Below are 16,112 nucleotides of genomic sequence, written 5' to 3'. Positions count from 1 at the left end.
GTAAAAGAGAAGTCCACGCAATCAAAAATTCATTTGAATTTAAAGAAAAATAACAAGATATTGCAGGAAATTTCATAAAAACTTTGATTCATATTTATATGATTACTATTTTAACAGTTCCGTAAATATAACCTATTGTGATCAGATGAAGAGTTTCCTATCGTCAAATCTGCAAAGAATAAAAAACAAAATGCCACAAAAAATAGAAACGAATGTGATGTGAGTGACAACTCTAATTTGCATATCATTGTTTTGTGTATATGACTGTTTTGAGTAAAAACAACAAGGGAAATTACTCTATTCAAATAATTTTTAGTTGATGTGGACTTGACTTTTAACTCTACCCCTCCCATCCCAAATAAGAGTAGAAATAATCTAATCAAGAACTTGAAAATCAAAAGCAGCAATTAAGAAGCAAGATTTGATAAATACAGGTCTGAATAGAATTTCACAAGAAAATAAAAAGAGAAAAAAAAGATGGGTAGGGACGGGGAAGGAATAAAAAAAAAATACCCAGAAAAAAAAATCCGAGTTTCGAACCAGGGTCCTCGCACATGACAAAACAATGGCCAACGCATTTGGCCACAGACCATCGCCCTAACGGGAAGGCATTTTTAAGATATATGAAAGAAAGTCCGCTCGCCGCTGTTTCCTAATAATGCTTCGGCAATTCAACTGCAATTTCAGTCATTTCGCGATGGATATTGCCGTGTTTTTTTTGTGTTTTGTGGTTCCTGACTTTGCTACTTAATGAAATTTCATAATTTTTGTTCAGTCATAAAGAAGAATGTCTATGCTTTATATTGACTATAACATTAATGTGACGCAAGTGTGATTTCTACGTGAAAATATGCTTTGTTTATTCACATATATTTCTTGAAAAAAAAAAAAATTCTAAGCTAAATATCGGTTACCAAAATACGTTAAATGTGCACTTTTTTTCACTGTTCAGTAAATTCAAACTTTTATCTATATAACAAGACCAATCTTAAGAGGAATAAACAATTTTAAGAGCAAAAAACGCTGATTGGAAAGATCTTCTCCAATGGGCTGCTGTCAGCTCAGCTGCTCACTGCTCATTGTGTGACGTCACTCAGCTGGAGCTCGCAAGAGGACCGGTGGAAGGCAGAAATATGGCATGAAAATAAATCATTTTTGAGAGCTGATTTCTGCAATCTCTGATCACTATTTTGAAAAGTGAAGTTATATATCTGATTAGTAATACTTCCCCTTTACAATGATGACCACATAAAGTCATTATAAAATACTTTTGATTCTTTGGATGTATACTTTAACAAAAGTATATAATGTATTTTAAAGACGACTCGGCGATTTAAAATGATTTATTAGTCGGTGAACAATGCCAGGTCATGAAGGTATTTGTAATTTTAAAAATGGCGCGGTTGACGAGGTGATACGTCACAATGGCGCGCCAGCCTGTTTGGTTTATGCGCACAATGACAATAATTTGTACTGGGCGCAAGGAGCGCGCATGTTTTGGCGCGCGCGCCTAGGTGTGAAGGCGCGAAAAATCCTTCATTTTAGTCTTGGCTTTCAACGGAGATGAACGTCCAAAATATTCGCTTGTAATTTTCCCACCTCCTCCCCAACAACCACCCATGTAAACGGTACGTTTGGGTCAAACGATGTTGGAATATTGTTTAAACATGCGTTGGAGAAGGTCGAGAATGAAGATACGCTATACGTATCATTCAGAGTTGATTTGTGTTTTATTGGAATGTACAGCTCGTTCAGGATGGAATAACGGGATGTAGAACTGTCGATAATGGACATTTGAATTAGTTTACTTACATGAATATAATATTGATTTATATAACGAAACACGAATTCAAATCCGGAGGCAGTTTGCCTGGTCGCACACCAAAACAATACAAAGATTGTCGTGCATTTAGAAATGTGGGCCGTAAGGGAATTTTATCCTTCTGATCTATTTTGGACTGTACGTGGTCAGGTGGGTTTTCGCCCTTACCCGTTTTTGTGGCTGGGTGTTCGTTATATATTGGTAATTCACATGAATTGTATTGTCATATTATTGACATGGCATATGTTCTTTAATCCACAATGGTCACTTTTGCAAGGTGTTTAAAGCAGTGAATTATATTTTCGCCTCTAGTTATTAGATTTTCCACTTTGATGCCATGTACGTTGATTAATATTTCATATTGAATCGGGTCCTCATTCGGTACCTAGACGAAGGGGATTTATTTATAACTTTACATAGTACTTTAAGAACGCAATTGTAGATTTGAATGTAAGGGTGTCACGCTCGAACTTTCAGTTTAGGCCTCACCTGATCTCATAGGCGGGGAGGCTGGTATTCTGTATACATTTATATTTTATGTAAGGGTGTCACGCTCGAACTTTCAGTTTAGGCCTCACCTGATCTCATAGGCGGGGAGGCTGGTATTCTGTATACATTTATATTTTTCGTGAAATTTAGGCCTCACCCAAGTTCTCATGCGGGAAGGCTGATATATATATATATGTATATTATATGATATAAGTATGACATCTGTAATCCACCGATTTGCCGGTAGCTCATAAATGTAGTTCATAGCTGTGCTGGTATTCCTGTCCGGCTAGCAGAGAACCAGTGGGAAAGCAGCCGCGAAATTTAACGTTGAATTTTCTGGGAGGGGGGCCTTCTAGCCGGGGGTTTAACCCCCCTTCGGGGAGCTAATTCGAGGCTATCGGTTGGTTTCAGATATACATGAATGTAAGTCTCTAATCAGAGGTATTCATATCTATGTTTTATACTTATGTGATTGTGACACCAATTTCGGGAAGCGTTCATCTCTATTGAATAAAGCCACGACATAATCGCATATTATTTTGTTTTGTCATTTTGTTTGCCGAGAATAATGTATAATAATTTATTTTTTTCAGCATAACATAGCAATAAGCAAAAAAAATTAATATCATATTGATACATTAACATTATTCAAAGTAAAATATAACTATACTTGAAAATTTATTGTTTTTAATGTTATTTTTTAAACAAGTAGAAAATACATATATATAAATATATATATATTAATATATATAAATGTACATATATATATATATATATATATATATATAACTTTGCATGTAAGCTACAAAGGATACTGCAACGCCAGTTTTATGCCACTTGCCAGCACAGTATATGATTAAAGTAAAAAAATACCGGGCTTTGAATATATATCCATACTTATATATATATATATTTATTGATATATATCGGCATAATGCATTTTGGAATGTGGAAGACCGCCATATATATACAGCTTGGAGCTTGAAATAGATGGAAAGAAAACCAGAAACAGAGTGTTTTCATATGCTTTTGTCGCACAGTCTTTATCCTGAAACACAGATATTCCGATTTCTAGACCCTATGTCAGGCGAAAGTTCTTCGATCCAGATTAAACAGAGAAAATCTGCCTGTTAAGCTCTTGCCAATTTTGCATGTAGACCTATACTGGGAATTGAATCCAACTCCTTGCCATTGTAAGGGCGAGATTTATCCCATTGCGCGTTGTGCAGTGGCATGGCAAGATAAATGATCTCACCATCTCGATTGTACGTTCTTGTTACGATGTCTGTAGTCAAAATTGTACCCCAACCAACTTTACCCCAACTTTCGTGGGTATTTTTTCAGAGTTAAGATATATCGCGGCATACCTATAGGTTATAACACTGCTACAAGAAACATAACATATTACTCACCAAAATATTTCAGTAATTATTCCAGCTACGTTTGTCTTGAGATCTTGACTTTTCCTTTCCACTTTCTTGCAGACATCTCTTCATGTTGGTATGACTACAAAGGACTGGATTACACGGGGACCTTGTCTCAGACGCTTTATGGTCGTACCTGCCAAAATTGGTCACTCGACTTTCCTCATGACCACATCTACAACTATGTAGGCGATCACAACTATTGTCGCAACCCAGATCATACTGCCACAGCGTGGTGCTATACCACTGATGTAAATGTGACTTGGGAGTACTGTGCCGTCGGTTTATTTGACCCAGAGTGCGACCCATCACCGAAAGGGGGGAGTAAGTTTTTTTAATCTCCCTTTTTGAAAAGTGTTTGGTTGATAATCGCAAAAAATTGACATCAGCATCAATATACATCTTTAACAAGCGAATGAAATTACAAATACATAAACGTGTGTAACGTTTCTATCTCATATGAAACAGGGGGGGGGGGGGAGTAAGTTGATCGAATTCAAAAGAGGCAATCCCAGAACACGATCGTCCTGCATTCATTTTTGTTCTCATTTTATTTCATTTTGTTTCATTTTCACATTCCATTAACAAAAGTATATAATGTATAATAATTTATTTTTTTTCAGCATAACATAGCAATAAGCAAAATAAAATTTTATATCATATGGATACATTAACATTATTCAAAGTAAAATATAACTATACTTGAAAATTTATTGTTTTTAATGTTATTTTTTAAACAAGTAGAAAATACATATATATAAATATATATATATTAATATATATAAATGTACATATACATATATATATATATATATATATATATATATATATATATATATATATATATAAAACTTTGTAAGCTACAAAGGATACTGCAACGCCAGTTTCATGCCACTTGCCAGCACAGTATATGATTACCGTAAAAAAATACCAGGTTTTGAATATATATCCATACTTATATATATATATATATATATATATCGGCATAATGCATTTTGAAATGTGGAAGACCGCCATATATATACAACTTGGAGCTTGAAATTGAAAGAAAACCAGAAACAGAGTGTTTTCATATGCTTTTGTCGCACAGTTTTTATCCTGAAACACAGATATTCCGATTTCTAGACCCTATGTCAGGCGAAAGTTCTTCGATCCAGATTAAACAGAGAAAATCTGCCTGTTAAGCTCTTGCCAATTTTGCATGTAGACCTATACTGGGAATTGAATCCACCTCCTTGCCATTGTAAGGGCGAGATTTATCCCATTGCGCGTTGTGCAGTGGCATGGCAAGATAAATGATCTCACCATCTCGATTGTACGTTCTTGTTACGATGTCTGTAATCAAAATTGTACCCCAACCAACTTTACCCCAACTTTCGTGGGTATTTTTTCAGAGTTAAGATATATCGCGGCATACCTATAGGTTATAACACTGCTACAAGAAACATAACATATTACTCACCAAAATATTTCAGTAATTATTCCAGCTACGTTTGTCTTGAGATCTTGACTTTTCCTTTCCACTTTCTTGCAGACATCTCTTCATGTTGGTATGACTACAAAGGACTGAATTACACGGGGACCTTGTCTCAGACGCTTTATGGTCGTACCTGCCAAAATTGGTCACTCGACTCTCCTCATGACCACATCTACAACCATGTAGGCGATCACAACTATTGTCGCAACCCAGATCATGCTGCCACAGCGTGGTGCTATACTACTGATGTAAATGTGATTTGGGAGTACTGTGCCGTCGGTTTATTTGACCCAGAGTGCGACCCATTACCGAAAGGGGGGAGTAAGTTTTTTTAATCTCCCTTTTTGAAAAGTGTTTGGTTGATAATGGCAAAAAATTGACATCAGCAACAATATAAATCTTTTTAACAAGCGAATGAAATTACAAATACATAAACGTGTGTAACGTTTCTATCTCATATGAAACCGGGGGGGGGGGGGGGTAAATAAGTTGATCGAATTCAAAAGAGGCAATCCCAGAACAAGATCGTCCTGGATTCATTTTTGTTCTCATTTTATTTCATTTTGTTTCATTTTCACATTCCATTAACAAAAGTATATAATGTATAATAATTTTTTTTTTTCAGCATAACATAGCAATAAGCAAACAAAAATTAATATCATATGGATACATTAACATTATTCAAAGTAAAATATAACTATACTTGAAAATTTATTGTTTTTAATTATATTTATTAAACAAGTAGAAATACATATATATAAATATACATATATCAATATATATAAATGTGCATATATATATATATATATATATATATAACGATATTATATATATATATATAACTTTGTAAGCTACAAAGGATACTGCAACGCCAGTATGACCATGCCACTTGCCAGCACAGTATATGATTACCGTAAAAAAAATATCGGGTTTTGAATATATATACATACATATATTCGTTCATGCCGACAAAACCCGGAACATATACATGATGGCCCCCAGGAAATACGAAAAACTATTGAATGAGAACATTACAAGCAAATACAAGTCTGCCAACGAAGAAATAATTGAAGAAATCGACCGTGAATCAGAAATGATTGCAAGAAAATTAGACATCGGTGATAGAATAAACAATACACCGGAAAAAGCAGCGTTCATCACTTTAAAAGACCATAAGGAAAATTTCAAAAACAACCTCCAGGCCAGGTTAATCAACCCTACGAAACCCGAATTAGGCCGGGTTAGCAAGATAATGCTTGATCGCATTAACAAGCAAATAAAAGCAGAAACCAACCCAAACCAGTGGACCAACACAGCCGATGTAATACAATGGTTCAGGAATCATTATCATTTATTGTATTTGACATAATCGACTTCTACCCCTCCATCACAACCGAGCTATTGTCAACCTGCCTAAGCTGGGCCCAGAAATTCACTGCCATCGAAGATGAAGAAATGGAAACGATCATGCATGCAAGGAGAACATTGCTCTTCGACAACAACAACAAAGCGTGGGAAAAAAGAGAAGGCCGAAAGCAATTTGATGTTTCCATGGGTGCCTACGACGGAGCCGAGATTTGCGAGCTCGTAGGATTATATGCTCTGTCACAATTAAACAAAAAAATCAACACCTATAGTGTAGGCCTATACCGCGACGACGGACTAGCGGTACTCCGACGAGCATCAGGGAGCAGGGCGGATAGGGCGCGAAAAGACCTCATAAAGGTCTTCAATGATCTCGGCCTACGCATCACCGTCCAAACTAACCAAAAAATCGTAGATTACTTGGACGTCACCCTCAACCTAGACACAGGCGATTTTCAACCATATAGAAAACCTAATGACACGGTGACCTACGTACATAGGGCATCTAACCATCCACCCCCTATCCTCAACCAAATACCTGCGGCCGTTGAGAAGCGCCTCTCGACACTGTCTTCTAACGAAGACCTATTCAAGAAAGCAGCGCCAGCATACGACGACGCCCTGAAAAGAAGCGGGTATGACAAAACCATCAAATACATCAGACCAGTAGAAGAAGGAAGAAAAAGAAGAAATAGAAGTAGAAAAGTCACCTGGTTTAACCCACCTTACAATTCTGAAGTGAAAACCAACGTAGGAGGGAGATTCATAAAGCTAATAATGAAACACTTCCCCAAGGGACATAAATTGAACCAAATATTCAACAAGAACACAATAAAGGTTAGCTACAGTTGCATGAAAAACATGGATACCATAATAAAAACCCACAACCAAAAAGTTGTTAAGCAATCAAATCCACGAGCGGAAAATAAGCCAAAATGTAACTGTCGGCAAAAAAACCGATGTCCATTACAAGGAAACTGTATGCAGACGGCTCTGGTATACAAGGCGACGATCCGACATGGCAACGAAGAGAAACACTACTTCGGGCTTGCAGGGGGGACATTCAAAGATAGATACAGAAACCACATCAAATCATTTAAGCATGAAAGATACCGGAACGAAACTCAACTCTCAAAATGCACATGGAATCTGAAGGAAAAGAATATCGAATCTACGCTAACATGGGAAATCGAAAAAAAGTCAAACTTAAACCAAAGAAAAAGTGGCTTGTGCAATCTTTGCCTGGAGGAAAAAGTGTCCATAATAACAAACAGAAACTCACTAAACAAAAGGTCGGAACTGATTTCAAAGTGCAGACACCGAACGAGACCAAACCGGAAACCACCGAAGCGTCAAATTGACCCGCCGCACCACACAAATAGCCAATAACGTCAGTCTGCCTGAAGATCGCCTCAAGTCCGGGCGTGAAACCGCCGGTAGCAGACGTTTAACAGGTACGTATATATATATATATATATATATATATATATATAGTAAAGAAATGGATGAAGAGAACAATGGTAGGCGTAGCTTAAATCAAGGTTCCCCAAAGCTATCTACCCTTTGGAAAAATTGGTGATGCCGAAAAAATTTCTCTGCCGGGAATCGAACCCGGGCCCCCAGCTTTGAACGCCGGTGCCTTAACCACTAGACCACAGAGACGGGTTAGTGGCTAGGGCGACCCCGATCCGATTGACCGTCAGATAGACAAATTTTCGACACTATACCAATTATAATTTCCTTTGTCGGGTGAAGGTGGGTTTCGAACAATGACAAGCCGCCATGCTTCAGCTGGATCAAAGCTATTGCTTTGATACAGTACACGTAGGGGGAACGTATACAAATGTGTAAAGTTATACATGTACAACAGCTTTGGCAACTCTTTTTATTTAAATATTGTAAAGAAATGGATGAAGAGAACAATGGTAGGCGTAGCTTAAATCAAAGCAATAGCTTTGATCCAGCTGAAGCATGGCGGCTTGTCATTGTTCGAAACCCACCTTCACCCGACAAAGGAAATTATAATTGGTGTAGTGTCGAAAATTTGTCTATCTGACGGTCAATCGGATCGGGGTCGCCCTAGCCACTAACCCGTCTCTGTGGTCTAGTGGTTAAGGCACCGGCGTTCAAAGCTGGGGGCCCGGGTTCGATTCCCGGCAGAGAAATTTTTTCGGCATCACCAATTTTTCCAAAGGGTAGATAGCTCTGGGGAACCTTGATTTAAGCTACGCCTACCATTGTTCTCTTCATCCATTTCTTTACAATATTTAAATAAAAAGAGTTGCCAAAGCTGTTGTACATGTATAACTTTACACACACATATATATATATATATATATATACACAACAAACAAAGTAAGTCCCCCCTAAATCAAATTGCTGTAACTTTTGAACGGAATTATTTTGAGATATGATATTCCGTAGGTGGTTTTCTACACTCATTAAGCAACTCCTGGGGAAAAATAAGATTGATCAGTTGAGTCATGCATGAGTAATAAAGATTGAATTAAAAATGACAATTTTTGAAAGTCACAAGAGTCGTTTTTCAGATTGTGCAAATACAAAGTTGGGCAAATGTTGTCTTTAGGTGAATTTTATGGTGTTATGCTGTTTTACTATCCATCATTTAGCCACTCCACACACAATTTTGATATCATTATGTTCATGGTTGAGGGAGCACAATGTATTGCAGGGGCCGCGGAAGCGGGGGGGGGGGGGGGGGTTGGGCGGGGAGCTTCAGTCCCCCCCCCCCACTTTTTCCAAAAGCATGTAAAAAATGTAACAAGTGGAACGCCTCTGGCAGTCTCGCCTGCATTACGCAATTTAACATAGCAGCAGTGCTAACTTTGAAAACTACTATAAAATAATCATTCACAAAAACACCATTCATATAATGATATAATACCACGTTCATTGACCATAGATGACATTTGAACGGTGACTTAAGACTTGTCAACTACACCCATGTCCACATTTCATTCATTCTCTATCCATAAACTTTCAAAGTTATGATGGCACTTCAACAATTACAATTTCAGGTCATGTGACCTGAAACTCACACAGGATATTCAGTGGTACTTGATTAACCTAATGTCCAAGTTTCATGAACTAAATCCATAAATTTTCAAAGTTATGATGGTAATTCAACAAATACCCCCAACTTGGCCAAAGTTCATTGACCCTAAATGACCTTTGACCTTGGTCATGTGACCTGAAACTCAGGCAGGATGTTCACTAATACTTGATTAATCTTATGTCCAAGTTTCATGGACTAGATCCATAAATCTTCAAAGTTATGATAGTAATTCAACAAATGCCCCCAACTTGACCAAAGTTCATTGACCCTTAATGACCTTTGACCTTGGTCACGTGACCTGAAACTCGAGCAGGATGTTCACTAATAATTGATTAACTTTATGCCCAAGTTTCATGAACTAGGTCCATATACTTTTTAAGTTATGATGTCATTTCAAAAACTTAACCTTCGGTTAAGATTTTGAAAATAATTTTCCCAACATGGTCTAAGTTCATTGACCCTAAATGACCTTTGACCTTGGTCATGTGACCTGAAACTCAGGCAGGATGTTCAATTATACTTGATTAACCTTATGTCCAAGTTTCATGAACTAGGTCCATATACTTTCTAAGTTATAATGTCATTTAAAAAACTTAACCTTAGGTTAAGATTTGATGTTGACGCCGCCGCCGCCGCCGCCGCCATGGACGGTTTTTGTTACTTCTGCCAATATTTATTTCATGAAACTTCGTACATGGATTCAGAGTAACACTATCCAAAAGGCGCGCACATCAAAATAACCATTCGATACGACACAGAGTGGGGCCAAGGCCTTGAACTTTCTTCTCATTTGCATAATATTCGAATATTGTATGCTCACTGATGCATTAAACATCGGGATTTTCATAAAAATCAAATCAAATGAACTATGCAAGGAGGTTTGTGACAGATATCCATAGTAACAAATTGCATTTTTTCCAATAACGTAAAAAAGAGCTAATCGCATTCCACATGTTCATTCAAGCGTGGATATTTAATTAAACGCCTTTGAATCACTGAAGCATGTTAATTGGTAATGAACATAACGAAAAAGTTTAGAAAAGATCATTTTCAGTTCCCAAAATAAACCAATACTTGCCTATGATATTTGAAAATCGTATTTTTTGTTTTCAATAAATGTTCATTGAACCGTGAAACGATGAATATTGTTGAAGAAACTCTTCCAAAAATAACTGTCTTCGTATTCTATCATTTTTATTGATATAAATGTGTAAAAAATCCAATTATAGCAAATTTGGACTAGTGTTTATTCAACCGTGAAATTTAGCCAAAAAGTTGTATCGTCTTTTAGAGAGTACCTTTTACAAGCCTTCTGAATATTTTTTATGATGAGAATGTGGAATTAGTTCCAATAAAATGGCATGAAAGTCATGATATTTGGCTTGTGACTTTTGAAAAGTGACATTTTTGCCTTCTGACCGTGCTTACTGAAGCATGAAGTTTAATACGTCCATAACGTTTACTCAGAGGGTAGCTTATAAAATTACCTACACGCTCATTTAAAAATATATTAAAAACTCGCATTGGTTCGGAAATTATTGATGTTTGTTTAAGGGGGGACTTACTTTTTTTGTTGTGTATATATATATCTCGGCATAATGCATTTTGAAATATGGAAGACCGCCATATATATACAGCTTGGAGCTTGAAATAGAAAACCAGAAACAGAGTGTTTTCATATGCTTTTGTCGCACAGTTTTTATCCTGAAACACAGATAGTCCGATTTCTAGACCCTATGTCAGGCGAAAGTTCTTCGATCCAGATTAAACAGAGAAAATCTGCCTGTTAAGCTCTTGCCAATTTTGCATGTAGACCTATACTGGGAATTGAATCCACCTCCTTGCCATTGTAAGGGCGAGATTTATCCCATTGCGCGTTGTGCAGTGGCATGGCAAGATAAATGATCTCACCATCTCGATGGAACGTTCTTGTTACGATGTCTGTAATCAAAATTGTACCCCAACCAACTTTACCCCAACTTTCGTGGGTATTTTTTCAGAGTTAAGATATATCGCGGTATACCTATAGGTTATAACACTGCTACAAGAAACATAACATATTACTCACCAAAATATTTCAGTAATTATTCCAGCTACGTTTGTCTTGAGATCTTGACTTTTCCTTTCCACTTTCTTGCAGACATCTCTTCATGTTGGTATGACTACAAAGGACTGAATTACACGGGGACCTTGTCTCAGACGCTTTATGGTCGTACCTGCCAAAATTGGTCACTCGACTCTCCTCATGACCACAGCTACAACCATGTAGGCGATCACAACTATTGTCGCAACCCAGACCATATTGCCACAGCGTGGTGCTATACCACTGATGTAAATGTGAGGTGGGAGTACTGCGCAGTGGGCATTTATCACCACGACTGCGCTCATTTCGCCCTGAAAGGAAATTAGTAAACCGTGCTGCACTCGACCCCGGTGAACGGGTCCAGGTGAGGTGAAGGAGTATACCCGTTCACTTCACCTGGGTCGAGTGCAGCACAGCTTAATAAACGTGAATGGGTATACCCGGCACGTTTAATCCACTGCGTGCTGGACCGGCAGCTCGAGCTAAAATGGTTTTAATGAAAACACTAGTAACGCTTATCAGAGTTGATTATAATTTATATTCGTAGATGGCGCTATAAAAATACCGTAATATCGTTTTTATAATTATTATCATTATTATTATTATTATTGTTGTTGTTGTTATTAGGATTATGATTATTATCACTATTATTGTTTTTTTTGCTATAATTATTATCAGCATTATTATTATTACTATTTTTATTACAATTATCATCATTATCATAAATATCTGTCTAAAAGCAACCATAGAAAAATGCAACGTTAGGGAGATTCCCAGTAGAACATTGGTTGTATTAAATGCGCTTCAACAATAGAGTACAAGAAAAACTATTAGGGGGATTCTTGGCATTGGAGACATGGTGAAAGGGAAAACGTACAAGTCCACGTTTCTGCAGCAGACTTTGGAATCATGGGTCACCAGAAGGTATATACATGTGTGTGTTATGGTCAAAACCTGGCCGAGCATTACACACATATGGGAATTACTATCACTTTTTCAAAAAGTAGGCAGAACTGACTCGTCTCCTAAATATCGCATTACTACCGAAATATTATTAGGATTGTTCAGTATTTTTGCGCTACTTCGGTAACACAACTTTCGCTGATTGTACATGGAGCCATGCATGTCGTTAGCGTACACACCAGCCAAGGCATCATGGGTGCATGTTGTTGGTAAACTATTTATCTGAAATGGGAGTGGCCAGAGAATGGAACCTTGTGGGACTCTAATAACTTTTGTTGTGTGGAAATTTACAGTGGCCAAGTGCCTGGGTTTCATGGTTTACAAAGAATGCAGAACACCTGGAAAGGTTATTAGCACTATTCAAAGAAACAAAAAACATTACCCGGCGTGATAATGTGATGAGTATGGAAATTTACATTAAAAAAAAATAATAATAAGACTCATAACACTATCTTATGTGACAAATGATGCACATAATAACATATCATTTTGTTCGGACAATAGTATCATTTACAATCCCTTGGAAATCGTTCAAATGCCCTCGTCTGGGCCTCGGTGATGTTAGATTTTATACAAATGTACAATGGGCGTGCAATTGTCACTATTTTATTTAGTTTTTACGCCACCACTTCCAAGCTTTTCTGATAGTAAACATTCATACTGTCTTGATAGTGATAATTGCTCTAAAACCTTTCAAGAAGTTTTTTTTTACTATATGTGTGTTATTGGATATTAATAATTCACAACAAACATGACAAAATAGGAATCACAGTTACCTCTACTTTTTTATTCCATAAATAAGTGTTTATTATTGCTTTTTGGAAGTATGGTAATTTTAACCAAAGGTGTGTCTATACATGTATAACTTAACCTGTCTTATGCTGTATTCACACTAACGAAATCGTTTCAAACTGATCGATGATATGTGATTGGATATATTATTGAAAGCTTTTGATGGTCTGAAGTCGACTTAACCTGTGCGACTGTTGGATTTAAGACCTTGACCGGACCCAAAAGTGAAATGAAAAATCATTTACCAATGGAAAGCTTATTAACTACAAATACAATTATAATGAATAAGTTTTTTTTACTATATGTGTGTTATTGGATATCAATAATTCACAACAAACATGACAAAATAGGAAACACAGTTACCTCTACTTTTTTATTCCATAAATAAGTGTTTATTATTGCTTTTTGGAAGTATGGTAATTTTAACCAAAGGTGTGTCTATACATGTATAACTTAACCTGTCTTATGCTGTATTCACACTAACGAAATCGTTTCAAACTGATCTATGATATGTGATTGGATATATTATTGAAAGCTTTTGATGGTCTGAAGTCGACTTAACCTGTGCGACTGTTGGATTTAAGACCTTGACCGGACCCAAAAGTGAAATGAAAAATCATTTACCAATGGAAAGCTTATTAACTACAAAAACAATTATAATGAATTTTCATAGCCTGCCAGCTATTTTTTAAAATAAATTTACTTTAAAAAATAAAAGGATGGGCCGCCCCTGCCTTCTGTACCGCCGTCCCTGCAAACTTAATTGAATTCGAATTGGTAACCTTGCTTCAAGGTATTTGTTTAATTGCTTTTTGAAGGGGCTAGATCTGGAGAGTAGCATTAGAACGTGTTCCACAGGGTTCACTTGTTGGGCCCGTTCTATTCAGCTTACATTTTCCTTGTCTGTTCTGCATACACTGATGGCACAATAGCAATAAAATATCGATGGGAAACTGATACCACCCATTGTGTATATACATGTATATGTATTGTAATATTCTATTTGACTACTTGTTCGCTGTGTGGAACACAGTTGATGTTCCTTGGTTTATAAAATGTATAGTTTGCTTTTCATTATTGAAATATAAACACTGATATAAAGTTATGCACTTATGTAAAACAGAGAACCACTACCATATTATGTTATAAAGAATCTGTATTTGTGTCAACTTATTACTACTGCATACTACCGGCTGTTTTTGTTCTATTTTGCAATAAACTGCTTTTGTTGCCATTTTCCGTATGATATTCCATAAATGCTAAATAGACAATACGTTAATAAATTCTTCAGGTATCCAATAAATGCATGTCTTATTAATTCTTTCAAAAATATTACGTCTTCACTGCGCTAAGTGGTTTAGTTTCCATTATATTGACAAGTTTATACATGAATGGTTAGCTATTCTAATTTTACTAATTCCCTTCATAAATGTAATTTATGTTGAATATATTTGTATTACGGATTTTTTTAATGTAGTCATTATAATTGTAGAACCTTATTTACTATGTCGTTTATATATCCATTGTCAATGTTATGCTAAAAGGACCATGCTGGAAAAAACCCATGCAGTTAGTCTGAACATTCTATCCTGTATACAGATATTTTAATAAATGAGAAATAAATGAAAATAAAAAATCATAATTTCCTTCAAAAATTGTATATATTATGTTGAATGAATGACAGAATTTTCTGATTTATTGTTTCCATTATATTTGGAAAATATTGTTATTTTTATGTGAACAGGGGCCCATTTCATAATGCTGTTCGTAAGTTAAGAATGACTTTACGCACGACTGGTGACCATTTCTTGTGCTAAATGATATCCCCATGTAACTGATTTAGCGCCTAAGAACAGGTTCCAGTCGTGCATAAAGTTGTGCATAACTTTACGAACAGCTTTATGAAACACCACCCTAGACCATGCTGGAAACCAGTTTATCTGAACATGATCTCCTATATAAAGATAATTTAATCAATAACAAATAAGTAAAAAAAATAAATTAAAAAAAAAGGAGGGACAAGAAAAGTTTGTATACTACCTATTAGGTCAATTCGCCATATAAGACATGCACGAACAAGCACATACACATCTACACACCCACCACACACGCTCACAATCACAAAATATACCCGTGTGTGCGCGCACACAATTCTTTTGTCTGCTTAAACCGTAAATTAAAGGGTCCGGGGAAACTGTCACGGAATTTGTTCACCGGGAAGTTTTCATATTTTTTACAGTCGAACAAAAATATTGCTGTAGCCTCTCTTGAATGGGTGGGGAAGGGGGTAATGGCGTTTACCATTTGAAACGGGTACGAGAAAATATAATACAGATATCGCCTGTCTAGTGGTTGAATATAACATTTCATTCCCTGATGGAGTGATATATTTCTTTTTTCCTACCCGAAGATCGAAGTGCAGATTGATTATATAGCTTCGAAGGGACGATGAAATTTAATTTATAGTCCAGTCATTTCAACTTTTTACTTGGAACAAATTGCAACATAATTTATTCCAATGCAGTACATTTCTTTGAGGTCCATAGAAGACCATACTAAAAGTCCCCAAAAATCCGAATAGGGGGAAAATGTTCTAATTTGCATAAACATAATGGTTA

General features: G+C 36.3%; 1 protein-coding gene across 1 annotated transcript; it reads left to right on the top strand.

Annotated features, from left to right (window-relative positions):
- The first annotated feature begins 1,360 nt into the window (after positions 1 to 1,360).
- LOC129267659 (plasminogen-like) lies at positions 1,361 to 15,144 on the top strand. Its single transcript, XM_064104359.1, has 4 exons — positions 1,361 to 1,376; positions 3,799 to 4,062; positions 5,273 to 5,536; positions 11,797 to 15,144. Exons 1-4 carry the CDS (start codon positions 1,361 to 1,363, stop codon positions 12,063 to 12,065), a joined length of 813 nt encoding a protein of 270 aa, XP_063960429.1. The 3' UTR covers positions 12,066 to 15,144.
- Positions 15,145 to 16,112: the final 968 nt, after the last annotated feature.

This window comes from Lytechinus pictus, chromosome 9 (genome assembly GCF_037042905.1).
Source record: "Lytechinus pictus isolate F3 Inbred chromosome 9, Lp3.0, whole genome shotgun sequence".
Taxonomy (NCBI): Eukaryota; Metazoa; Echinodermata; class Echinoidea; order Temnopleuroida; family Toxopneustidae; genus Lytechinus; species Lytechinus pictus.
Note: the sequence above shows the minus strand (reverse complement) of the source record. Positions and strands in the feature narration are given on the sequence as shown.

Bases quoted from the DNA above. Each gene is read 5' to 3' on its own strand.
- LOC129267659 (XM_064104359.1), top strand. The intron at 4,063-5,272 runs GTAAGTTTTTTT...ACTTTCTTGCAG, and splicing joins CCCATCACCGAAAGGGGGGA to ACATCTCTTCATGTTGGTAT. The intron at 5,537-11,796 runs GTAAGTTTTTTT...ACTTTCTTGCAG, and splicing joins CCCATTACCGAAAGGGGGGA to ACATCTCTTCATGTTGGTAT.